General features: G+C 51.3%; 2 protein-coding genes across 5 annotated transcripts in view; both read right to left on the bottom strand.

Moving 5' to 3' along the window:
• Positions 1-10,296: 10,296 nt before the first annotated feature.
• Positions 10,297-27,171, bottom strand: part of mrpl49 (mitochondrial ribosomal protein L49) — a 47,431-nt gene continuing 30,556 nt past the window's right edge. The window contains exons 1-4 of one of the 2 annotated variants that reach the window (XM_052044905.1): positions 20,256-20,357; positions 17,626-17,785; positions 12,986-13,110; positions 10,297-10,517 (exon numbers count right to left, since the gene is read on the bottom strand). In XM_052044905.1, coding sequence (XP_051900865.1) covers positions 10,371-10,517; positions 12,986-13,110; positions 17,626-17,785; positions 20,256-20,318 — 495 coding nt within the window. In that variant the 5' untranslated portion in view covers positions 20,319-20,357 and the 3' untranslated portion in view covers positions 10,297-10,370. Of the gene's footprint in view, positions 10,518-12,985; positions 13,111-17,625; positions 17,786-20,255; positions 20,358-27,171 lie in introns of those variants that run through there. The other variant, XM_052044906.1, reaches the window with a different exon arrangement.
• The window catches only part of tm7sf2 (transmembrane 7 superfamily member 2), a 59,153-nt gene continuing 53,998 nt past the window's right edge, over positions 22,017-27,171 (bottom strand). For all 3 annotated transcript variants that reach the window (XM_052044903.1, XM_052044901.1, XM_052044900.1), the window contains exons 10-11: positions 24,199-24,321; positions 22,017-23,899 (exon numbers count right to left, since the gene is read on the bottom strand). In XM_052044903.1, coding sequence (XP_051900863.1) covers positions 23,739-23,899; positions 24,199-24,321 — 284 coding nt within the window. In that variant the 3' untranslated portion in view covers positions 22,017-23,738. The remainder of the gene's footprint in view (positions 23,900-24,198; positions 24,322-27,171) is intronic.

Here is a 27,171-nt window from a genome sequence, read left to right as displayed (position 1 = left end):
TGGGGAGCTGGGAGGTGATAGGCGGAACAGGCAAAGAGGCAAAGAATCTGATCGTTGTGCCTATCCTTCGAGGTCGAGGATGATGGTCTTCGTTCATTGATCTATTTATGGGCTCTCAAGTGGCTTATGAGTCCAATCTTTGCTCTGAACGTTCAAGCCCACAGAGCGAAGCCCCTGTGCGTGTATTTGTTTAATGTGTACTTGATGCTGCACTACAAAAAGCACAGGATACTTCACAAATCAACCAACTGATCCCAATGGCATGGAAACCACGACGATTGGAGCTGACGGATTTGTCGCAGCCTTTATCCGCCTTCACAGCCGTTGAGTTCGAAATAACTTCGTCTGTCTGTTCCGCTGTTGAGGTCTTGGTTGGATTGTTCTTTGTCAGGGACCTCACCATTGACCTTACCGCCATGGGTGACCCTACCAGGAGCATAGCTCCAGACAGCACCGCTGTCGGGATCTCAGGACCACACAAGCTTCTCCACCACGACAAGGTGACAATCCATGGAGAAGGGAATCTGATAGGACAGTAGACAATAGACCACCTGGATTCACCTGTGACCTGCCAGCTCGTGCTCTTCCCGCTCCCCCACCCCTTTATTCCGGCTTCTCCCCTCTTCCTTTCCAGTCCTGATGAAGGGTCTCGGCCCGAAAACATCGGCTGTTCATTTCCCTCCATAGATGCTGCCTGACCTGCTGAGTTCCTCCAGCATTTTGTGTGTGTTGCTGCAGAATATCATGTTAGAGTTACAGAGAGAGTGCAGTACAGGCAGAGATTCAGGTGCAAGGGCCACGGTGAGGTAGATTGTGAGATCAAGAGTTCATCTTCAGCGTACGAGAGTCCGTTCAATGGTCTGATAACAGCGGGATAGAAGCTGTCCTTGAGCCTGGTGGTACGTGTTCTCAGACTTGTGTCTTCTGCCCGATGGGAGGGGGGAGAAGAGAGAATGTCCGGGGTGGGAGGGGTCCTTCATTATGTCGGCTGCTTTCCCGAGGCAGCGGGAAGTGTAGACAGAGTCCGTGGAGGGGAGGCTGGTTACTCCTATCGATAATGAAGTATACTTTTACTGCCTTTTTTTTCCACATGCTGCACACGATGAATTTATCAATGAACCCCCTGAGTTTACAGGGAGCACAGCAGACTCCAGTTTCAGCTGAATTCTGCATTCTGTTACTGTTTTCCCTTGTGCTACCTCGATGCACTGATGTGATGAAATGGTCTGTATGGACGGCACGCAGAACAAAGTTTTTCACTGTACCTCGGTACATGTGACAGTAATAAACCAATTACCAGACCCGGCCTATGGTACAGACCCTTGGCTAACATTCGACTAGTGAGTGAGGTCAATGCCAGACCACCAGGATTTCCCAGCAATCGGATGTTGGATCATTGGAGCTTCCCGACAGTAGATCATGGCTTCGATTTCTCCCGTGAGCTGTGGTCAGGCAGGGGTCACAGCAGACACGGTGCTGCTGGTCACTGAGTGCTGGGGCTATTGGCCAGGCTCCCTGCCCGCTGCTGCCCTGTTTTTATGATTCACGTGTGCATCTCCCCCAACCTTGACCCTTGCCATTGCTACCCCCGACGTGGCCTCCTTGACGTCGGTGAGACCGGGCATCCGCTCCGCCGGGCACCTGCGCTCTGCTTGCCCTCCCCGGTGCTGGATCCCCCTCCCCACTCCCACCTCGACCTGTCTGTCCTCAGCCTCCTCCGCTGACGGGGTGAGGCTAAACCCAAACCAGAGGAACCCCCCCCCCCACCTCGTATCCCCCAACCACCAAGAGGGGGGTGTGTGGTGGTCTACACCCCGACGGCACGGACACTGAATTCTCCAACCTCAGGTAACCTGCTCTCCCTCTGTCCCTCCCCCCCCCCTCCTGATCCACCCAGTTCCTCCTCCATCCACCCCACCCCCATCACCCTCTCTCCCCTCCCCCACCCACCCCAGCCTCCCATCTCACAGAACAGTACAGCACAGTACAGGCCCTTCAGCCCACAATGTTGTGCTGACCTTTATAAACCTTATCCCCATTCAATCTATCCCCCTCTCTACTTCACATCCCAGAACCCTCAATTTTTCTTTCATCCATGTGCCTAAGAGTCTCTTAAATGACCCTGTCATATTGGTCCCCACCAACCCCCACCCCCCAGCAGTGCGTTCCAGGCACCCACCACTCTCCGTGTAAAAAAAACCTAGCTCTGACATCCCCCCCGAACCTTCCTCCATGCACCCTGAACGGGTGACCTCTAGTATTGGCGCTGGGGAAAAGACGCTGGCCGTCCCACTCCGTTTCTCTCCTCTCGCCCACCCCACTCCATCTGTCCATCGCCCACGCACCCCTCCCACGGGGTCCCCTCCCTTTCCCATCAGATTGCATCACCTTCAGCCCTTCGTCACCTCCACCCATCACCTCCCATCGTACAGGCCCTTCGGCCAACCAGTCCATGCTGACCACGGTGCCCACCAGCTAGTCCCAATTTCCTGCATTCGGCCCATATCCAAGCCCCACCCCTCCCTGTACCTATCCAAGTGCTTCTTAAATGACTCTGTTGTACCTGCCTCACCCACTTCCTCTGGCAGCTCGTTCCATGTACTCACCACCCTCTGCATGAAAAAGTTTCCCCTCAGGTCCTTTTTAAGTCTTTCCCCTCTCACCCCAAATCTATGCCCCCTTCTGGCACCTATTGCCTGCCAGCTCTTCTCCACCCCTTCCCTCCACCTCTTTAAACCGCCTACCTCCCCTCTTTCAGTCCAGATGAAGGGTCTCAACCCAAGACGTCGACTGTCCATTTCCCTCCGTAGATGCTGCCTGACCCGCTGAGTTCCTCCAGCTTCTGTGTGTTGCTCCAGATTCCAGCATCTGCAGTGTCCGGTGTCTCCAGGTTACTAATCTCGGTTACCCTGAGATATGAGGCTGGTCACTTATCCACATCAGGTGGATGGTGTGGATAAGTGATCGGCCTCATATCTCAGGGTATCCGAGGTGCCAAACAGTCTGGTTCAGTTGCCAGGGAGAGGGATGAAGTTTGTGGAGGGGACGAGGACAGTGTCTTCAACCTTCCTGATGTTTAGTTGCAGGAAGCTGCTGTCCATCCAGTACAGGACACTGGTCAAGTAGCAGGAGAAAGCAGAAGTAACCGAGGTATTGCGAGTGGTAGTGATGAGATAGAACCACACAGATGTAGAACCTGATTTTATGCCCTCAGACTGTTGTTGAGGGGCAGGCTTCTCAATGGGAAACAGGAAGGGTCCAATGGGAGATCAGAGAAATACATACAAAGGAGGTTGTTCGGCCCATTATATCCGTGCCAGCCAAGAATGACTCTTAGGTTAATCTGACTCCCCAGCTCTTGATCTATGACCTTGTAGATCACAGATCTTCATCTGCTTAAACACTGAGCATTATTATTGGTGTTGGGATTGGTTTATTATTGTCATTTGTACTGAGGTCCAGTGAAATACTTGTCTTACAAACCGATCGTACAGGTCAATTCATTACGCAGTGCAGTTACATTGGGTTAGTACAGAGTGCATTGATGTAGTACAGGTAAAAACAATAACAGTACAGAGTAAAGTGTTACAGCTACAGAGAAAGTGCAGTGCAATAAGGTGCAAGGTCACAACAAGGTAGATTGTGAGGTCAGAGTCCATCTGGTCGTATAAGGGAACTGTTCAATAGTCTTATCACAGTGGGGTAGAAGCTGTCCTTGAGCCTGGTGGGACGTGCCCTCAGGCTCCTGTATCTTCTACCTGATGGAAGAGGAGAGAAGAGAGAATGTCCCAGGTGGGTGGGGTCTTTGATTATGCTGGCTGCTTCACCAAGACAAGAGGTAAAGACAGTCCAAGGAGGGGAGGCTCCTTGATGCGCTGGGCTGTGTCCACAACTCTCTGCGGTTTCTTGCGGTCCTGGGCAGAGCAGTTGCCGTACCAAGCCGTGATGCATCCAGATAGGATGCTTTCTATGGTGCATCGGTAAAAGTTGGTGAGAGTCAAAGGGGACAAACCAAGTTAAATATTTAAATATTTTCTTCAACTTAACTCTAAGCTTTCCACCCAGCCAACTTGGCCCCAATTTACTGACTTTTCTGATAAGGGATGTCGGATCCTCCTGGTTCACCTTGTCTGGGCCTCCTCCAATGTTTGCACCTCATTTACATCTCCCACATTTAGTCTTGTTGCAGAGACAGCAACACTAGCCTTGCCAATCTCTCCTTCTTGTAAACTCTCCAGATCCTTGTAAATCTCCTCTGCACTCTCTTCGGTGCTTCCTGTAGTGCAGCGACTGAAGATCCAAATGCGTCGAACTAATCCTGATGCAGGGTTTCGACCGGAAATGCCAACAGCTCCTTTCCTCCCACAGATACTGCTCGACCCGCTGGGTTCCTCCAGCAGATTGTTTGTTGGCCTAACTCGCACTTTATACAGTTCTACCATTACTTTCCTGCATTATGACACAGCCATTATCACACCTGCTTTCTTAACTGCCTTATCTACCTGTCCCTTGGACGTGCACTCCAAGACCTCTCTGACGCCAAGAGGGGCATTAGGTAAAGGCTGCAGGAGGAGGTAAAGAAAGCACAGAAACTAGGCGAGGGCAGACCCAATGAACTGGACAGTGGAGAAGAGGAAGTCAGAGTGATCAAACACATGAACGGGTACATTCAGGTTGGGAACAATAAGGATAATACGGCATCTCAGTCACGTAGGATGTTGACAGATTAGTCGAGAGGCTGCAGGGGGTTGCAGACTCAGCCAGCTCCATCACGGGCACATTGAGAACATGTGCATAGTTCGCTGCAGGCAGCATCACAGGTAGACAGGGCGGTGAGGCACTGGCCTTCATCAGTCTGAGCACAGGAGTTGGGAAGTTATGTTGCAGTTATATATGGCGCTGGTGAGGCCGCACTTGGGATACTGTATCCAGTTTTGGTCACCCTGTTATAGGAGAGATGCCATTCAGCTAGAAGGATACAGAGAAGATTGACCAGGATGTTGCCTGGACTTGGGCGCCTGGGTTACCAGGAGAGGTTGTGTAGACCAGGACTTTATTCTTTGGAACATAAGAGATTGAGGGGTGACCTGACGGAGGTGTATAAGGTCATGAGGGGCATAGACAGGGTGAAAGCATACAGTCTTTTTCCCAGGCAGGGGGAGCTAAAGACAAGAGGGCAGAGGTTTAAGGTCAGAGGCAAGAGGTTTAAAAGGGACATCAGTGGCAGCTTCTCCACACAGAGGGTGGTGCGTATTTGGAACGAGCTGCCAGAAACAGTGGTTGAGGCGGGCACATCAGCAACGTTTTAAAGCTATTGAGATAAGTCCATGGATAGGAGAGGTTTAGAGGGCCATGGGCCAAACATGGGCAGATGGGACTAGCTCGCTGGGCAACACAGTCGGCATGGACGAGTTGGCCAAAGGGCCTGTTTCTGTGCTTATGACTCTATGACTATAACTATGACATCTTCAAGAGGCGGTGCCTCAGGAAGGCAGCATCCATCAGTAAGGACCCTCACCATCAGGGAGGAGGTACAGGAGCCTGAAGACCACACTCAATGATTCAGGAACAGCTTCTTCCCCTCCGCCATCAGATTCCTGAACGGTCCATGAACACTACCTCGTTACTTCTTTTGTTTTCACAATTTATTTATTATTGTAATCTATAGTAATTTGTCTCTGCACTGTTACTGCTGCCGCAAAACAACACAGTTCATGTAATCTAACTCAGTGATAATTAACCTGATTCTGAACATCCTGTTACAAGTTATAAGACTATTGAACAGTTCCCTAGTACGATAAGATGGACTCTTGACCTCATTATCTACCTCATTGTGACCTTGCACCTTATTGTCTGCCTGCACTGCACTTTCTCTGTAACTGTGACACTTTATTCTGCATTCTGTTATTGCTTTTCCTCATATTACCTCAATGCACTGATGTGATGAATTGACCTGTACGATCGGTATGCAAGACAAGTTTTCCACTGGACCTCGGTACAAGTGACAATAATTTACCAACTGACATCCTAAGCTCAATGCAATACATCTTTCCAGACAGTTAGCCTCCAACAGAATAGTGGAGATGGACAGAGATGTGCAATGCATGTTTTGTACACAGAGAATGATGGCTGCCAGGGTGGTGGTGAAGGCAGATACGACAGTGGCATTTAAGGAGCTCTTGAATATGCAGGGTTGTGAACATGGATGTGCAGAGAATGGAGGGATATGGACCGTGTGCAGGCACAAGGGATTAGTTTAATTAGGTGTCACTAGTTGAATTAGTTTGGCCGAAGCGCCTGTTCCTGTGCTGTACTGTTCACATGGTTCCCTCTTCTCACCCACTGCAGACTTCCAGTGGGTGTCTGGAGAGAGGGGGGCTTTGCTTTGGTGAGATCCTGCCCCAGCTTCTTTATCAGTGCCCACACAAAGAGTGGTCACTTCTGTTAGTGAAGGTTAGGTGAAAATGGTTTTCTGGTCATTGAATCATGTTTGTTTTGTTTTTTTTTTATTCAGGGTAAAGAAAAGTACAAAAAAAACTCAACAAGTCAAAGAAGAGAAATTCCACTCCAAGAGGCAGAAATATCACTGATGAAGCCGGGTGTTATACCCACCTCATGCTGAATACACCTTTAGTGTCTGCATAGCTACCTAATGACAAAGCTCTTTCACATCAACACAAAATTAAAGTATTCCGGAAGCTGAATAAAAAACAGAAAATGTTTGAAATTCTTGACTAGTCAGGGCAGCATATGTGGAGCAAGAAACAACTAATATTTCAGGCTGATGGCCTTTCAAAAGAACTCTTTAATATAAAAGGGTACACACACACGTCTTTCATCTGAAATCTTTCCGATAACTAACAACATATAAAAAGGAGAAATTATATTCGCATTTCTATAGTGCTGTTCACGGCAGCTGGACCCAAAGAGTTTTACAGCCAACTTCTGAAGCGAGGTCAATGTTGGAAAGTTGGAAATGTTGAATATTCGGACTGTTTTACGACGTAGAACTCACTGCCAACACAGCTCCAGCCCTTCATGCCATTGTATTATGTATCCAGCTTTTAAGCAATGACATATTTAATTCGGAATCCTCCGTTACATTATAGTCATAGAGCTCGGAAACAAGCCCTTCGGCCCAACTCGTCCATACCAACCAAGGTGCCTACCTAAGCTGGTCCCATTTGCCTGCATTTGGCCCATATCCCTTTCCTATCCACATACCTGTCCAAACACTGTAATTGTACCCACCTCAACCACTCTTATCAGGCAGTTCTCTATCCCCGTCACCTTCTTTAAGAAAAACTTGCCCCTCAGATCCCACTTAAATCTTCTATTATTACATATATTTATCATATAGCTGCCAAGTTTGTTGACCTAACAACACTGCAGTGCTATAATTATGGAATAGTGACATGTTTAGGCAGTCCCGGTCAAATTAATAGTGGCCTACCCAGAAAATTAAGTCAAAGAACAGGTGAGAAGAACAAGGTGAAATGTCACCCATTTGCTGTGAGGGATTCGCTCCTGATTTACACTGGAAAAGCAATGTCCCAATGGAAAAGGATACAAAGGCTAACCACGTACGAGCTCAGAAACTGAGAACAGCAACCACCACAGCACATCAGTTTTGTAGAGAAAGAACAAAGACTGCAGTTGTTTCACAAGTGAGACAACACCGGCACGAGGTGCATAACGTGATACACGAAAATAAAGATCAAAACTCAACCAGGAAACACACTAGCAGTTCTTCTCACGGTAACCCAGACTTGCACCTGCCAATGCTTCTTCATAATGGAGTTCACACTGAAAAACGGAGACACAACAAAGACCGCAGCTGCTGGAAATCTGGAGCGACACACAAAATGCTGGAGGAACTCAGCGGGCTGGGCAGCATCTATGGAGGGAAATGGACAGTCGACGTTTTGGGTCGAGACCTTTCATCAGGACTGGAAAGAAAGAGGGGAGGTAGAGGGATAAAAGGGTGGGGTGAGAGCTGGCGGGTGATGGGTGAACACCGATTTCTCCAGCTTCCGTTAACTACTCCCCTCTGTCCCCACCTTTGTTTCCCTTCTCCCACCGGACCCAACACCCCGCTGTCTCAATCTACCCATCACCCACACATTCCTCCCTCTGGCTCCCCTCCCCACCTCCTTCCTGTTATCCCAGGGTCCACTGTCCTCTCCCATCAGATTCCATCTTCAGCCCTTTTGTCACTTCCACCCACCACCCCTGGCTTCTGACATCATTCCCACTCTCCCCTTCCCCCACCTGCCTTATCACACCCCCTCCCTCACGTGGATCCACCCATCACCCACCAGCTCTCGCCCGACCCTTTTATATCGGCTACCTCCCCTCTTCCTTTCCAGTCCTGATGAAGGGTCTCGACCCAAAACGTCGACTGTTTATTTCCCTCCACAGATGCTGCCTGAGCCGCTGAGTTCCTCCAGCTTCTTGTGTGTTGCTTCAAACTGGTAAACCTTGTGGTTCCAAGGTACATATCACACCACTGGAACATTTGCAGTGCTTCACGTAGTGTCGGGGACAGAAATGGCACACTTCGCACATCAGGATCACAGAATTAGCCAAAAACCAGTGACCAGTAAACCAGGACTCTGGATAAGGTCACTGCTTCAAGGATCGCCTTGCTTCGACAGCTCAACACTTCCACCCCTACAGGAGTGGTGCAATGAGCTTCAACACTTGCTGTGTCCTGGAGTCTGCCTGGACCTGTGCCTCGGGGATGGGGGAACATGGAAGCCTGATTTATCGGGTTAGTGGAGAGATGATCTGACAGTATCAGACACCATTTCCTGAAATCCTGACAACAAAATTGGACCAAGAAAGTCCAGCAAATTATACCTGACTCCAGAAAGGTTTGTTCATAAAGCATTGGGTGCTTCTGCAAGATTTGAGGCAATGCTCAGGGCTCATGATGAATTGGTAGTTGCACAGATTCTGTTTCATTAAACTTGCAGATTACCCACATGGAAGATGAAGAGCCTCTTTTCCCACATGCAAATTGAGCTTCCACAAACGCAATCCATGAGGCTGCATTGATGACTGTCCATACAGAGCTCCAGCTCCAGCTCCAGGCTTCTCCCAGGGCTCAGCTGGTGAAGGCAGAATGCTGGTGAGCCACACACACCAGCAGTGCTTCAGGGTCATTGTCAGCCTGTGGGTAAGGACACTATCATAGACCTGAACTTCCCAGAAAGCAGAGTCAGACCACATGCCCCAACTGGTCCATGCCGACCAAGGCACCCATCTAAGCTACTCCCATTTGCCCATGTTTGGCCCATATCCCTCTAAACCTTTCCTATCCATGGACCTGTCCAAGCACCTTTTAAATGTTGTTAATGTACCTGCCTCACCAACCTCCTCTGGCAGCTCGTTCCATATACTGACCACCCTCTGGGTGAAAAAGTTGCCCCTCAGGTTCCTATTAAATCCCTCCCCTCTCACCTTAAACCTGTGCCCTCTAGTTCTTGATTCCCCTACACTGGGAAAAAGACTGAGTGCATTCACCCTATCGACGCCCTTCATGATTTTATACACCTCCATAAGGTCACCCCTCATTCTCCTACGCTCCAGTCAATAAAATCCCAACCTGCTCAACCTCTGTCCAAAACTCAGTCCCTCAATCCCCGGCAACAATCTCGTAAATCCCTTTTGAATTCTTTCCAGCTTAACATAGAACACTACAGCACAGTAGAGGCCCTTCGGCCCACAACGTTGTGCTGACATTTTATCCTGCTCTAAGATCTATCTAACTGTTCCCTCCCACATAGCCCCCCATTTCTCTATCATTCATGTGTCTATCTAAGAGACTCTTAAATGTCCCTAATGTATCTGCCCCCACAACCTCTGCCAGCAGTGCGTTCCACGCACCCACCACTCTCTGTGTAAAAAACTTACCCCTGACACCCCCCTTATACCTTCCTCCAATCACCTTAAAGTTATGTCCCCTTGTGTTAGCCATTGTCGCCCTGGGAAAAAGTCTCTGACTGTCCACTCGATCTGTGCCTCTTATCGTCTTGTACACCTCAGTCAAGCTTTCCTATAGCAGGGCAACCAAAGTCGAACACAACTATAAAAATGACATGTTGGGCAGGGAACCAGGGTAAGCCCTCAGTTTAATGGAGACACAGGAGAGACTGCAGATCCTGAAATCTGGAGCAAAAAACAAACTGCTTGGAGAATCGATCATGGGTCAAGATACTGCCTGACCGCCAGAGCTCTCACTTTAATGGGCTAGTCTGCCTTTTGAGAAGCATCACAAGAATCTTTCCACTGTAGATTTTCATTTTCTTTTAATCAAACAGCTTTAGCACACCTTTCAACACAACCAGAGAATCCACTCACAAAACTTAGAACCCCTTGTCCAGAAGCCATGACTTCAGTTCTTTGTCGAAGTAACCTTTGACCCGTAGGTTCATTGCGACCTCATTAACCTGCGTAAGCGGCGTCTTGCCTGTGAGCTGCGTGAGGAATTCTTTCAGGTCCTTTTCAAGCATCTGAAGAAGGCAAGAAGGCACCAGAGGAGTTAAAATATGCAGAATGAAAAGACTTTACCAGGTATGTAGGTCACGAGGTATGTAGATAAACAGAACAGTGATACAGCTCCATATTTAACAACAATTTAGTATAGGAAGGAGAGAGAGAGTTTAGTGACATGGTGTCATGACAACAACCTTTCCCTCAATGTCAGCAAACAAAAGAGCTGGTCATTGACTTCAGGAAAGGGGGCGGTGTACATGCAGCTGTCTACGTCAATGGTGCTGAGGTCGAGAGGGCTGAGAGCTTCAAGTTCCTAGGAGTGAACATCACCAATAGCCTGTCCTGGTCCAACCACGTAGACACCACGGCCAAGAAAGCTCACCAGCGCCTCTACTTCCTCAGGAGGCGGCTAAAGAAATTTGGCATGTCCCCTTTGACACTCACCAACTTTTATCGAAGCACCTCAGAAAGCATCCTATCTGGATGCATCACAGCTTGGTATGACAACTGCTCTGCCCGGGACAAGAAACTGCAGAGAGTTGTGGACACAGCCCAGCACTTCACGGACACCAGCCTCCCCTCCATGGACTCTTGTCTTTACCTCTCATTGTCTTGATGAAGCAGCCGACATAATCAAAGACCCCACCCACCCGGGACATTCTCTCTTCTCCCCTCTCCCATCAGGCAGAAGATACAAGAGTTTGAGGGCATGTACCACCAGGCTCAAGGACAGCTTCTATCCTGCTGTTATAAGACTACTGAACGGTTCCCTTATATGATGAGATAGATTCTTGACCTCACGATCTACCTTGTTATGACCTTGCTACCTGCACTGCACTTCCTCTGTAGCCGAGACACTTTACTCTGTGTTCTGTTATTGTTTTTACCCTGTACTACCTCAATGCGCTGTGTAATGAACTGACCTGTACGATTGGTACAAGTGACAATAATAATCCAATACCAACAATTTAATGAAATGGCAGACTAATTTGCAGGATTCAGATCAATGAAGTTAAAGTCATGGCACAGATAGCTTGTAAATGGATGTTTCTCCAGTTACCAAGATATAACTGCTGGTGCACAATGAAGATCTGTAATAGGAACTCTATGCCACGTGCGCAGGTTTGCTGACGATACGCACAGTAAGGAGAGTACTGAAGGTGGTGCAGCCACCTTCGGAAGTACTAGTGCAAAGAGAAGCAAGGTGCGGGGACATTCGGAGGCAACGAGGAGATCCTACTTATGATGACACAGAAGGAGGCCATTCAGTCCATGAGATCCATGCCAGCTCCCAGCAGAGCAACGTCATGGCCCATTTCCCTGTAGCCCTGCAACATTCTCTCTCACCTGTCCATCTAACTCCCCTTTGACTCTTTTGCCACTTACCTATGTTAAGGGGTAATTTACAGCAGCCAATTAATCTACCAGCACAAGGAGGCATATAGAGTTGCACAGCACAGAAAGAGGCCCTTCGGCCCACTGCCCACCACCTACACTAACCCCATTAGGACCTTATCCTTCTTTGGAAGGTGGGAGGAATCCGGAGCAGCTGGGGGGGAACCCCACACAGATCACAGGGTGAACACGCAAGCACAGCACAGACAGAACCCGAGAACAGGATCGAACCCAGGTTACTGCAGTGTGAGGCAGTAGTACTACCTGCTGTGCCACTGACAGAGTCATAGAGTTATACTGCACAGAAACAGGCCCTTTGGCCCAACCAGTCCATGCCGACCAAGATGCCCCATCCAAGCCAGTCCCATTTGCCTGCGTTTGGCCCATATCCCTCTAAACCTTTCCCATCCATGGACCTGTCCAGCTGTCTTTAAAAAGTTGTTATTGTACCTGCCACAACCACTTCCTCTGGCAGCTCGTTCCACATAAATACCACCTTTTGTGTAAAAAAAGTTGCCCTTCAAGTTTCTTGATTCCCTCTATACACCTCTATAAGATCACCTCTCAGACTTCTATGCTCCAAGGGATAAAGTCCCAGCCTGTCCAACCTCTCCCTATAACGCAGTCCCTCGAGTCCTGGCAACATCCTCATAAATGTCCTCTGCACTCTTTCCGGTTTAATAACATCTTTCCTATAGCAGGGCGACCAAAACTGAACACAATACTACAAGTCCTGTACAACCGCACTAACTTTTATACTCAGTACCCTGACTGATGAAGGCCAGCGTGCCCAAAGGGTTCTTCATTACCCTGTCTACCTGTGATTCCACTTTCAGGGAACCATGCACTTGTACTCCGAGGTCCCCAGGGCCCTGCCATTCACTGTAAAAGTTCTACCTGGATTTGACTTTCCAAAATGCAACACGTCTACGAAAAGGAAATGGCTTTTCCAGAAGGAAGGGTAGGAGCCACCCTCATTTGGATGGGACAGGTGAGGGAAACTGATATTTACAGAACACACAGGCAGCATTTAGTTTTAACATTATTAAGTTACAATTAACGAGACGACCCAAACAAAATAATCACGTACCCAAATGTCACCCTCTATCTTCCGAATGACCGTCATCTTCCTGTTGCCGTGGGTGATGTCTGTATAAACAGGGAGGTTGTGCATGCGGGAACGTCGGATCATGTACGGCAAGTCAGGAGGTGGATCTGGAAAAGATAAGACACTGATTACACACCGTCGAGACAGTAAACACCAGCTCCTTATTGAGTTAATGAATTTACTGGTCACGAGTCTGAGCTTAGTTAACTGGATTTAAAAGGGACCTGAAGGGCAACTTCCTCACGCAGAAGGTGGTGGGTACATGGAACGAGCTGCCAGAGGAAGTGGGTGAGGCAGGTACATTAACAACATTCAAAAGACACTCAGACAGGTCCATGGATAGGAAAGTTTTAGAGGGATATGGGCCAAATGTGGGCAAATAGGACCAGCCTGGTGGGCATCTTGGTCGGTATGAATGAGTTGGGCCGAGGGGCCTGTTTCCATGCTGCATTACTCTAAGACTCTAACTGATGGGGTATTTCAAAATAGCTTGGCAGGAGTGAAAAATCATTTGGCTCTACCACTTGGCAACGATATTTAGTAATTCCCACAGGCAAGCACATCTGCAGTTATCAGATAGGGACTGCAGCCACTGAAAATCAGAAGTACTACAGATGCTGCAATCCAAAATAAAACTGAAAACGCTGAGAACACCCAGTGGGTCGGGCAGCGTCTGTGAAGAGAGAAACAGTCAATGTTTCAGTTCTGAGACCCTTCATCCGAACTGATGAAGAGAGAAATGTCTAGACAGCAGGGAGAGTGGAGGAGGGAGATGGGTGGAAAAAGGGGTGAAATAATGGGGCATTTAAAATCAGATTAAACTTCTTTGTCTGTGTAATGAGTTATTAACGTTGGGTGGTCCGTGTAATGTAGTTTGTGAAAAGGCCAGTTCTCATATAAACAGAAAGAAAGAGCAAGTTATCTGAGGTTGGATAAGAGTCCTGCAGGCTGCAATGTGCCCACACAGAAGATGCAGCGTTGGAACAGTACAGCACAGTACTGGCCCTTCGGCCCACCATGTTGTGCCAACCTACTCCACGATCAACCTCACCCTTCCCTCCTACACAGCTCCCCTCCATTTTTCTTACATCCATGTGCCTCTCTAAGACTCTTTTAAAATGTCCTTGTCGTACCAGCCTCTACCCCCACCCCCGGCAGTGCGTTCCAGGCACCCACCACTCTGTGTAAAAAACCTACCTCTGACATCTCCCCTAAACTTTCCTCCACTCACCTTAAACAGATGTTCTTTGGTATTGGCCACTGCCCTACTGGGGAAAAGGCGCTGGCTGTCCACTCTGTCTCTGCCCCTCATGATCTTACACACCTCTCTCAAGTCACCTCTCATCCTCCGTCACTCCAAAGAGAAAAGCCCTAGCTCGCTCAACCTTTCCTCGTAAGACATGCTCTCCAATCCAGGCTGCATCCCGGTAAATCTCTTCTGCACCCTCCCTAAAGCTTCCACATCCTCCTATAATGAGGTGATCAAAACTGAACACAATACTCCAAGTGTGGTCTAACCAGAGCTGCAACATTACCATCGTGGCCCTTGATGTAGCATTTTTCCTCAAGGCTGCATTGGGCCTCATTGACACAATGCAGGAGGCCAAAGACAGACAGGTCAGAGTGGGACGGTGAGTTCAAGTGGCAGGCAACCCGAAGCTCAGGGTCAGTGTGTTGTCCCAAATTACTCAGTTTTGCAGTGCTTGCTGTTCACATCAAGTACAAACAGGTACTTCCAACACCTTCATTAAAGCAGTACAAAAAACAGGTACCGTTCACTTAAGGAGAGTGTGGCATGCTGGTAAGTACCTGTAGTTGGAAGCTGACATGTAACTGGCTGAGGCACTCACAGCTCCTGAGTGCCTCACCAGCTCAATGGAAGGATTCAACATGGAAACAACCGGCTGTTTTGTTTAATTTGTTGTATTACACTTAGCCACAGAGCAATACAGTACGGATACAAGCCCTTCGGCCCAACCAGTCCATGCCGACCACGATGCCCACCCAGCTAGTCCCAATTCCCTGTGTTCGGCCCGTATCCCTCCAAGCCCCACCCCTCCATGTACCTATCCAAGTGCTTCTTAAATGACTCTGTTGTACCTGCCTCACCCACTCCCTCTGGCAGCTCGTTCCATACACTCACCACCCTCTGCATGAAAAAGTTGCCCCTCAGGTCCCTTTTAAATCTTTCCCCTCTCACCCTAAATTGATGCCTCCGAGTTTTGGACTCCCCTACCCTGGGGAAAAGACTGTTACTGTCCACCTTATCTGTGCCTCTCATAATTTTAAACATTTCTATAAGGTCGCCCCTCATTCTCCTACGTTTCAAGGAATAAAGACCCAGCGTGGCCAACCTCTCCCTGTAACTCAGGCCCTCTCGTCCTGGCAACATCCTCGGAAATCTTTTCTGCACTTTTTCCCAGTTTAATCACATCTTTCCTCCAACAGAGTAACTAAAACTCAGTACTCCAAGTGCAGCCTCACCAACGACTTATACAACTGCAACATAATGTCCCAACTCCTATACTCAATGCCCTGACTGATGAAGGCCAGCGTGTCAAACGCCTTCTCCGCCACCCTGTCTACCTGTGACGCCGCTTTCAATGAACTATGCACTTGTACTCCTAGGTCCCTCGGTTTTACTACATTCCCTGGTGCCCTACCATACAAGTCCTACGCTGGTTTGACTTTCCAAAATGCATCACCCCACAATTATCACTTCATCACTCAACTTCCTTCTCTGCAAACTCTGATGCCTTGTCAACATTTAGCTGAAACAATACCTCAATGTGGGCACTTTGAAAGTTTAAGGGCAAAACCCCTAAACCAAGGGTAAAACCATGGTGTACATGATAATAAACTGAACTGAATCTGAATACAGGACACCACATGGCTGAAGCAAGAAAAGACACGAGGTGAATTTGATTAAGGTTCACCAAGTATGAGATTTAAAAACCTGATGACAATTCTTGATCTAGATTCTCGTGCAGAAAATATTGCAAGGCACTTCACAAAGAGACACCAATTCAGGAAGGGAGAGGTCATGAGAACTGGCAGGGTTGGAGAGATGCATTTTGAGATGGTTTTAAGGGTGGAGTGCTTGGTGGATTTAGTACAATAATTCCTCGGAACACCTCCGGCACGATTATTCTCAACACTGGTGCCCCACAAGGCTGCGTCCTCAGCCCCTTACTCTACTCCCTATACACTCATGACTGCGTGGCCAGATTCTGCTCTAATTCCATCTACGTCTGCAGATGACAGCACCACAGTGGGCCACATCTCAAATAACGATGAGTCAGAGTAAAGGACGGAGATAGACATGGTGTCATGACAACAACCTTTCCCTCAATGTCAGCAAAACAGAAGAGCTGGTCATTGACTTCAGGCAGTGTACATGCTCCTGTCTACATCAACAGTACTGAGGTCAAGAGCTTCAAGTTCCTAGGAGTGAACATCACCAATAGCCTGTCCTGATTCAACCACATAGATGCCATGGCCAAGAAAGCTCACCAGCGCCTCTACTTCCTTAGGAGGCTAATGAAATTTGGCATGTTCCCTTTGACCCTCACCAATCTTTATCAATGCACCACAGAAAGCATCCTATCTGGATGCATCACGGCTTGGTAAGTTAACTGCTCTACCCATGCAAAAAATTGCAGAGAGTTGTGGACACAGCCCAGCACATCACGGAAACCAGCCTCCCCTCCATGGACTCTGTCTACACTTGTCGCTGCCTCAGTAAAGCAGCCAGCATGAGCAAGGACCCCGGACATTCTCTCTTCTCCCCCCTCCCATCAGGAAGAAGATACAAAAGCCTGAAAGCACGTACCACCAGGCTCAAGGACAGCTTCTATCCTGCTGTTATAAGACTGTTGAATGGTTCCCTATTATGATAAGATGGACTTTTGACCTCACAATCTACCTCGATATGACCTTGCACCTTATTATCTGAACGCACTGCACTTTCTCTGTAGCTGTGACACTTTATTCTGCATTCTGTATTGTTTTACCCTGTACTACCTCAATGCACTGTGTAATGAATTGATCTGTATGAATAGTACACAAGCCAAGTTTTTCTCTGGACCTTGGTAGACAATGTCAATAATAAACCAATTCCAATTTCACAGAGAAGGACAGGCAAATAGGGACTGCTAACGTGAGCAGAGAAGAGAAGTTGGAAGTGGCTCTGAAGGTTTACATCAGAAAAACGTGGCACTCAATGGAATACAACCTAGGTAAATTACTGAGCTAGGCTCCAGTGAGGAGGTGCAATCCATCTTAGGTTTAACAAGGGAAGCATGCTGAGAATGGTGGAGACAGGAGTCAGCAGAAAGCAAGAAAACCGCAGATAGAACTGGAGTGATAAGCACTAAAATACAGAAAGGCTGTGGTGCAGTGAGCAGCGTAGTAGGCATCACGTGACATCAGATCTTTTCTTGGTGAGGTAGGAGCCCGTGGTGACTGGTGGGCTGAGGAGGGGTGAAAGATGACGGGGAGGTTGCAGTCCTGATGTAGGGCCTTGACCCGAAACATTGAGAATTCCCTCCCCCCAGCCACAGATGCTGCTCAACCCGCTGAGTTCTTCCAGCAGATTGTTGGTTGCATCAAATGACACAGACCTCGAGGTGGACACCATCCCGACGGGGTTGGATAACGGTCATGTTTCGGAGGAACCGGCACGATGGTGGGTGGAATCAACCTCTCCACAAACTTGAATTCCTCTGTCGACTCAACGATCCCGGGATACGTGGTATCGGAACTCGAAGAGTTGCAGTAATTCTAGGAAAGAATGGAAACGCCGTGACCGGAGCTGAATGGAGAGAGGCACCAAGGCTGTGAACAATAGCTCTGAACTTGCTGGTGTGATCGAGCAGAGGAGCTAATTTCCTGGGTTTGCTTAGGCTAGTGTGCACTGGGAGAGCTTCGCCCATCCTGCCCTCTGAAATCATTGGCATTGCATCCATGGCCATTAAGACAGCCAATGAACCCTGCAGAGACAATACCAAGGTCCCATCGAACAGTGCAGCACAGGAGCAGGCCCTTCGGCCCACCACATCTATACTAACCATGATCCCAATCCAAACTATTCCCATCTGCCTGCACATGGTCTATATCCCTCCATTCCCTGCCTGTCTAAATACCTCCTAAGCATTACTGTGTCTGCTCCTTCCTCTGGCAGCATGTTCCAGGAACCCACCACCCTCTGTGTTAAAAAACTTGCCTCATAAAAATCTCCTTTAAACTTCTCCCCCCCTCACCTTCAACCTATGCGCTCTAGTACTTGGCATTTCCACCCTGGGAGAAAGACTCTATCTATCCTATCTATGCCCACACCAAGACCATTCTAACGGCAACACACAAACTGCTGGGGGGACTCAGTGGGTCATGCAGCATCAGTGCAGGGAAGTCGACAGTCGACATTTCGGCTCGAAAGCCCCCTCTCATCCCATACCCCCTCCCATATCCCTCAACCCCATCCCATATCCCCAACTCCCCCAAATCCCTCAACCCCCTCCCATATCAAACCCCTCCCATATCCCAACTCCCCCAACCCCCAAATCCCTCAACCCGCTCCCATACCCCCAACACCCCCATACCCCCTCCCCCATATACCCAAAACCCCCTCCCATATCCTGCCAACTCCTCCAACTGCCAAATCCCTCAACCCCCTCCCATACCCACCCCCATATCCTCACAACCCCCTCCCATATCCCCCCTCCCCATATACCCCCAACCCCCTCCCATATCCCAACCCCCAAATCCCTCAACCCCAACACCCCCATATCACCCCAACCCCCTCCCATACCCCCTCCCCCACATACCCCCAACCCCCTCCCATATCCTGCCAATTCCTCCCTGCCAAATCCCTCAACCCCCTCCCATAATCCCCTCCCATACCCCCATATCCCTCCCATATCCCAACTCCCCCAAATCCCTCAACCCCCTCCCATACCCCACCCCCATATCCCCACCCCAACCCCCAAATCCCTCAACCCCCTCCCATACTCCCAAACACCCCCATATACCCCCCACCTCCTCCCATACCCCCTCCCCATATACCCCCAACCCCCCATCCCCAACACCCCCATATCCCCCAAACCCTCCCTCCCCCAACCCCCAAATCCATCCCATACCCAACACCCCCATATCCCCCAGCCCCTCCCATACCCCCCAACACCCCCATATCCCCCCAGCCCCTCCCATACCCCCCAACACCCCCATATCCCCCAGCCCCTCCCATACCCCCCAACACCCCCATATCCCCAGCCCCTCCCATACCCCCCAACACCCCCATATCCCCAGCCCCTCCCATACCCCCCAACACCCCCATATCCCCAGCCCCTCCCATACCCCCCAACACCCCCATATCCCCCAGCCCCTCCCATACCCCCCAACACTCCCATATCCCCAGCCCCTCCCATACCCCCCAACACTCCCATATCCCCAGCCCCTCCCATACCCCCACCCCCATATCCCCAGCCCCTCCCATACCCCCAACACCCCCATATCCCCAGCCCCTCCCATACCCCCAACACCCCCCATATCCCCAGCCCCTCCCATACCCCCACCCCCATATCCCCAGCCCCTCCCATACCCCCACCCCCATATCCCCCAGCCCCTCCCATACCCCCCAACACCCCCATATCCCCAGCCCCTCCCATACCCCCAACACCCCCATATCCCCAGCCCCTCCCATACCCCCAACACCCCCATATCCCCAGCCCCTCCCATACCCCCCAACACCCCCATATCCCCAGCCCCTCCCATACCCCCACCCCCATATCCCCAGCCCCTCCCATACCCCCACCCCCATATCCCCCAGCCCCTCCCATACCCCCACCCCCATATCCCCAGCCCCTCCCATACCCCCAACACCCCCATATCCCCAGCCCCTCCCATACCCCCAACACCCCCATATCCCAGCCCCTCCCATACCCCAACACCCCCATATCCCCAGCCCCTCCCATACCCCCACCCCCATATCCCCAGCCCCCTCCCATACCCCCAACACCCCCATATCCCCACCCCCTCCCATACCCCCACCCCCATATCCCCCAGCCCCTCCCATACCCCCAACACCCCCATATCCCCCAGCCCCTCCCATACCCCCACCCCCATATCCCCAGCCCCTCCCATACCCCCACCCCCATATCCCCCAGCCCCTCCCATACCCCCACCCCCATATCCCCAGCCCCTCCCATACCCCCACCCCCATATCCCCAGCCCCTCCCATACCCCCCCCGGTTACCGGAGGCCGGGGCGCGGCGAGGCGGCCGACCCTCAGCAACCGGCTCCAGGCGACGGCCGCCATCCCCGTGCGGCCCGCGCTTGCGCAGTCGGCGAAGGCCCGCCCCGCGGCGTCGGGCGCATGCGCGCAGCGCCGAGAAGCGCGCAGGTGGGGCGGGGGGGGGCGGCCGTTCCGCCCATCACGTCCGTGCTGGCTCTGCGCCTCGCCCGCGGATATTTGTCCCGTTCCCCTTTGTACACGGCGATTAGAGTTGCCTCCACCACCACCCTGGCCGCACATTCCAGGCCCCAACCCAGCCGCCGCGGATAAAAGCTGTTCCCCTTTAGGGACTTTATTCTGTTCTAGTTGTTATTCCTGCAAAAATAGTAAATAAATGTGTTTTTTTGTGAATGCTGCTTATCTGACGCTCTGTGCCTGTGATGCTGCTGCAAGGAAGCTTTTCACTGCATCTATGCATATGACAATAGACTCGACTTTGACTTAATGGTATTGGGATTGGTTTATTATTGTCACTTGTACCGAGGTCCAGTGAAAAACTTGTCTTACAAACCGATCGTACAGATCAGTTCATTGCACAGTGCAGTTACATCGAGTTAGTACAGGGTGCTTTGATGTAGTACAGGTAAAAACAATAACAGTACAGAGTAAAGTGTCACAGCTACGGAGAAAGTGCAGTGCAATAAGGTGCAAGGTCACAAGAAGATAGATCGTGAGCTCAGAGTCCAACTCATCATATAAGGGAACCATTCAACAGTCGTCACAGTGGGATAGAAGCTGTCCTTAAGTTTGGTGGTACATGCCCTCAGGCTCCTGTATCTTCTGCCTGATGGAAAAGAAGAGAGAATGACCTGGGTGGGTGGGGTCTTTGATTATGTTGGCTGCTTCACCAAGACAGCGAGAGGTAAAGACAGAGTCCAAGAAGGGGAGGCTGGTTTCCCTGACACGCTGGGCTGTGTCCACAACTCTCTGCAGTTTCTTGTGGTCCTGGGCAGAGCAGTTGCCGTACTAAGCCATGATACATCCGGATAGGATGCTTTCTATGGTGCATCGATAAAAGTTGGTGAGGGTCAAAGGGGACATAATGAATTTCTTTAGCCTCCTGAGGAAGTAGAGGCGCTGGTGAGCTTTCTTGGCCGTGGTGTCTACGTGGTTGGACCAGGACAGGCTATTGGTGATGTTCACTCCTAGGAACTTGAAGCTCTCAGCCCTCTCGACCTCAGCACCATTGACGTAGACAGCTGCATGTACACCGCCCCCTTTCCTGAAGTCAATGACCAGCTCTTTTGTTTTGTTGACATTGAGGGAAAGGTTGTTGTCATGACACCATGTCACTAAGCTCTCTATCTCCTTCCTGTACCCCGACTCATCGCTGTTTGAGATACGGCCTACAACGGTGGTATCATCTGCAAACTTGTAGATGGAGTTAGAGCAGAATCTGGCCACTACATCAATGCACTCTGTGCTAACCCAATGTAACTGCACTGTGTAATGAATTGACCTGTACCACCGGTATGCAAGTTTTTCACCGTACCTCGGTACAAGTGACAATAATAAACCAATACCAAGTAGAGTAGAGGGCTGAGGACACAGCCTTGTGGTTTTTGGATATCATGGAGCTTGGGTTGCTCCAAGCCACCACTGTCTTTACTGGTATTTGGTAATAGGGATATTGATTTTAAACAGCCCAGGGTACCACACTGCTGCTGATAATGTTGCAAGGTTTAACCTTAAACGGCAGGGTTAATGATTCAACGACACCAGTATGGTTAAAAGCAGTTCATTTATTTGGCCCCACAAACATAACAGGCTTTAGGGTTAAGATGATAAGTTATAAATACCAGAACAGATTTTGGCCATATTTCCCATGTTCCTCACTTGGTGGAGACGGCACTCACCCAGTGTTAAACTGGGTCAGGTCCTGCAGAGGTCTTACCAACTTTTCCTTACAGAGGGGCAAGGCTCCCAGCTGGCACCGATGTCCCTCTCCTGAGATCCAGTTTGCTATCATTCTCAAGTACAAAAACTGTAAGTTTACAGCAGTTTTCATCCTGATGAACAGCTAATTAAGTGTAAAAAGACACATTTTCCACCTCAACTGATCAGGTAAGTCTGACACATCGTCATTTCTTTTACCTATTATTCTGTATTTTTTTTTAAAAATAGTGTTTTATCCAATTGGTCCAGTGTCTGTGGAAACAGTTCCTCATCTGTTGGCTGTTGATCAGCAGGGACCATCTCAAGGGACTACATTTCAGTTACCTTGGTAACAAGAGTCACACAGCGCAGAAACAGGCCCTTCGGCCCATCACATCCATACTGACCCCTGCACCCATCCACACCAACCCCATTTACCAGCACTCGGTCCGCAGCCTTCTCTGCCCTGGTGGTTCAAGTTCTCGTCCAGAGACTCTGCCTCCACCGCCCCCTCAGGCAGTGCATTCCCGATTCCAACCCCCATCCCCCCTGGGGGGGGGGGGGGGGGAATACCCCTCCCTTTGGATCCTCTCTAAACCCTCCTTCCTCTCACCTTAAACTTACACCCTCTTGTTTTAGACGCACCCAGCAGAGGGAAAAGATCCTTACTATATACACCCAGTCTTGCCTTATCTTCCCAACATTGCTCTGATTCAATTCCTCAATTGTCAATGCACGGGGAATTATCAAACTTCTGACATGATTAAAATAATTTGCAAATACACCGTCCAGGACAAAGCAGCCCGCTCGATCAGCACCCCATCCACCCCCCTAAACACTCCCTCCCTCCACCACTGGCGCACAGTGGCTGCAGTGTGCACCGTCTACACAACGCCCCGCAGTTACTCGCCCAGGCTACTCCGACAGCACCTCCCAAACCCACCACCTCTCCCACCCAGGACAAGGGCAGTGGGTGCAGGGGAACACCACCACCTGCAGGTTCCCCTCCCAGTCACACCCCACCCTGACTGGGAAATATCTCGCCGTTCCTTCACCATCACTGGGTCTGAACCCTGGAGCTCCCTCCCCAACAGCACCGTGGGAGCCCCTTCCCCACACGGACTGCAGCGGTTCAAGGGGGCGGCTCACCCCCTCCTCACGGGGCAGTCAGGGATGGGGGTAAATGCTCCGGAGTATATTTATAACAAAGTACCAAGGTGTCCCGCAAGCCGTGTGTCAGTCATGCCATCCCTCACCATCCGCTCCATCACTGGGTGAACTGAGTGCCCCAACTTCGGTTGCTGATGTGCCTGGCACTAACCCGACCTCACCCAGGGGCAGCAAGACTGGGTACGGGGGGGTGGGAGGTGATGAGAGCCAGCCCAACGGCCCCAGTGGAAACGCACGCCCCGGAGGCGGCGGCAGGATCGGCCCAGTCACACGACACCAGCTGGGCTCCAACCTCGTGAGCTGACTGGTGGGGCTGGAGAAGGAACGGAGGTGGGGGGGTATTTGAGGGGTGGGGGGGTGGGGAGGCGGAGAAAGCAGACACCCCCTCCCCGCCCTCCCTCAGTACAGGTATGGGAAGATGCGGTAGGGGACGCGGCTGCAGTAGGTGTTCCACGCCGAGCCGTACTTCCTGCGGCAATGGTGCTCGTCTCTGGCCTCACGGTGGATCAGCAGGACGGTGAAATAGACCACGTAGAAATAGGGCAGGACATGGGCCAAACCTGGGGGTTGGGGGGGGGGGGGGGAACAGGAGGAAAGAAACAAGTCAATGAGAGCGGAAGGAACAGCAGTAGGAGGCCATTCAGCCCTTCCCTTTGACAGAGGTGGCCGGGATATCCGCAGAGCCACGACGATGGAGCCACTTCATCATATGAGGTGGGAGGGGGCTGGAGGTCAGACGCGACACCGGGGGCGGTGAGACAGACCGGGTCAACCCCGGACCGGTCCCGGCGATCCTCACCGAACCCTCCCCCTTCCCAGCACAGAACCCACCCCCCCCCACCCCCCCGTCAGTACTCACCGCAGGGCAGGGACCACGCCAGCGCCATGATCAGATCTCCCAGGTAGTTGGGGTGACGCACCAGACCCCACCAGCCCGAAACCAGCAGCTGCCTCCCGGTTGCCGTGGGGATCGTCTCCAGGCCTGAAAGCCGGTGGGGTGGGGGGGTGGGGGGAGACGTGTCAGAATTCACTCTTTTATCACCCGACCTCAGCTACACAGCATGCCTGTACACCGTCACCCCTCCTTCTGTCTGTACACCACACCAGCCCTTTTCCGCCTGTACGCCCCACCCCTCCCCCTCCCCTCTGCCTGTAGACCCCTCTCCCCCCTCACGCCCTTCCGCCTGTACACACCGCCACCCATCCCACTCCGCCTGTACTCTCCACCAGCTCTTTATCTGTATGGCCCACCTGTTTCCCCCCCCACCTGTACGCCTTGCTGCCCCTTCTCCCCCTGTATGCCCTGATGCCTGTACGTCCCTTCTCCCCCTGTATGCCCCGATGCCTGTACGTCCCTTCTCCCCCTGTATGCCCCGATGCCTGTACGTCCCTTCTCCCCCTGTATGCCCTGATGCCTGTACGTCCCTTCTCCCCCTGTATGCCCCGATGCCTGTACGTCCCTTCTCCCCCTGTATGCCCTGATGCCTGTACGTCCCTTCTCCCCCTGTATGCCCTGATGCCTGTACGTCCCTTCTCCACCTGTACCGCTCCAAGGTTAGGCCATTGCACCACATGATGAGAGCTGACTGGGCTCTCCAACCTGCCCCTCCCAGACCCACCCCTATACAGTTTGAGACTCTGCCCATGCACTGCTCCCCCATTGCAGACCCTCTGCGCCCCCAACAACCGTCCACAACTTCCTCGCGTTAAAGGCTCCATCCCGTACAACCCACCCACTTGCACACCCCAAGTTTCTCATCGTTGTCCCAAACAACCTCCCCCCTCTGTCCCCCACAAACTCACCCCCCGTCCCGTCCCCCTGTCCATCCCATCCCGTCCCGTCCCCCGCCCTCCCCCCCCGTCCCATTGCCTGCCCTCCTCCCCTCCCTCCATTCTACATTCTGCTACAAGGCCGACTGAGCTGAGGTTTTTCCACGGATGTATTCGGGGTGTACAAGGATAACTCGGGAAGAACTTCATTCCCTTAGCAGGGAGCCCAATAACCGAGGGGTGTAGATTTAAGACCACAAACAGAGGGGGGTCAGGGACCCTGCTTGTACACCCTGTAACAAGAAACGGATGGTACAACACCCCCAAAATCAAAGGGCAGTGTCACTCAATCTTTCCAAGCCAGGGTCAGCTACCAGGAGGAAGTTTCAGGTTGGACTCTGGTTAGCCCACATTTGGAGCACAGCGTGCAGTTCTGGTCACCACACCACAGGGAGGGTGTGGGTGCACTGGGGAGGGTGCAGAGGTTCAGCAGGATGGTGCCTGGATTGGACTTCAGTTATGGGGAGAGCTCGGACAGGCTGGGACCACTTTCCCTGAAGTGACGGAGGCTGAGGGTGAGCTGATAGAGGTGTATAAGATTATGAGAGGCTCAGATAGAACCTCTTTCCCGTGGTAGGGGATCTAAAGGGGGCACAGGTTTAAGGGAAATCTGAGGGGTATGTTTCTTACACAGAGAGTGGGTGATATCTGGAACATTACCAGAGGAGGTGGTGGGATCAGACGCAACTTCTACGTTTATGAGGCATTTAGACAGACACTTGAACAGACTGGGTGCAGGAGGACACGATCCTAATGCGGAAAAATGGGATTGGTGTAGATGGTCTTTAGAATTCTCCACCCAGGAGACTGAGTCAATGTATCTTCAGTCAGTGTTGTCTGGAGCACTGTGGGCAGTTCTGGTCACCACACTACAGGGAGGTGGCGGCTGCGCTGGGGAGGCTGCAGAGGAGGTTCGCCAGGGATGGTGCCTGGATTGGAGGGTTTCAGTTATGGGGAGAGATCAGACAGGCTGGGGCTGTTCTCCCTGGAGCGACGGAGGCTGAGGGGAGACCTGGTGGAAGTGTATAAGAGGCATAGGTAGGGTAGGTAGAATCCTTTTCCCATGGTAGAGTATCAAAAACAAGAGGGCGTAGGTTTAAGCTGAGAGGTAGGAGTTTTAAAGGGGACCCGAGGGGATTGTTTGTTACATGGAGAGTGGGTGATATCTGCAACCTGCTGCCGGGGAGGAGGTGGAATCCAAACACACAGCGAGATGCATCTTCTGCGTCGAGTGTTCGGGGGGCAGCCCCCAAGTGTCGCCACACTCCCGGTGCCAACATAGCATGCCCACAACTTCCTAACCCGTACGTCTTTGCAATGTGGGAGGAAACCGGAGCACCCGGAGGAAACCCACGCAGACACGGGGAGAATGTACAGACTCCTTACAGACAGCGGCAGCTACGTTTAGGAGGCATTTAGACAGGCACTTAAATGGGAAAGGCAATAGAACCACGAGAAAACCCACAAGGAGATAAAACCAGAGAGATCACCCAGAATCACCCTAGGGAATGAAAAGACTGCACCGTTAACCCTGTAAAGTTCTCCTTCCCAAGAGCTGGGGGCTTGTGCCAGAGTTGGGAAAGCGGTCTCACAGGCCAGTCAAGCAGCAGGCTGCACCGAGACTCCTCAGATGGCACCTTCCAAACCCACCACCTCTGCCAGCCGGAGGAACAAGGGGCAGCAGGTGCAGGGGGACACCACCCCCGGGAAGTTGCCCTCCCAAGCCACACCCCATCCCGACTGGGAAACATACCCGTCACTGGGTCTAAACCTGGGAGCTCCCTCCCCAACAGCACCGTGGGGACACCACACCCCAAGGGCTGCAGCAGTTAGCCAATTTGGAAGCCAACCAGTTAGCCAACTGGGAAACATATCGACGTTCCTTCACCGTCACTGGGTCTAAACCCTGGAACTCCCTCCCTCCCCAACAGCACTGTGGGGGCACCCACACCTCAAGGACTGCAGCGGTTCGAGAAGGCAGCTCCCTCCCACCTTCTCAGGG

The sequence above is a fragment of the Pristis pectinata genome, chromosome 38 (assembly GCF_009764475.1).
Source record: "Pristis pectinata isolate sPriPec2 chromosome 38, sPriPec2.1.pri, whole genome shotgun sequence".
Taxonomy (NCBI): domain Eukaryota; kingdom Metazoa; phylum Chordata; class Chondrichthyes; order Rhinopristiformes; family Pristidae; genus Pristis; species Pristis pectinata.
Note: the sequence above shows the minus strand (reverse complement) of the source record. Positions and strands in the feature narration are given on the sequence as shown.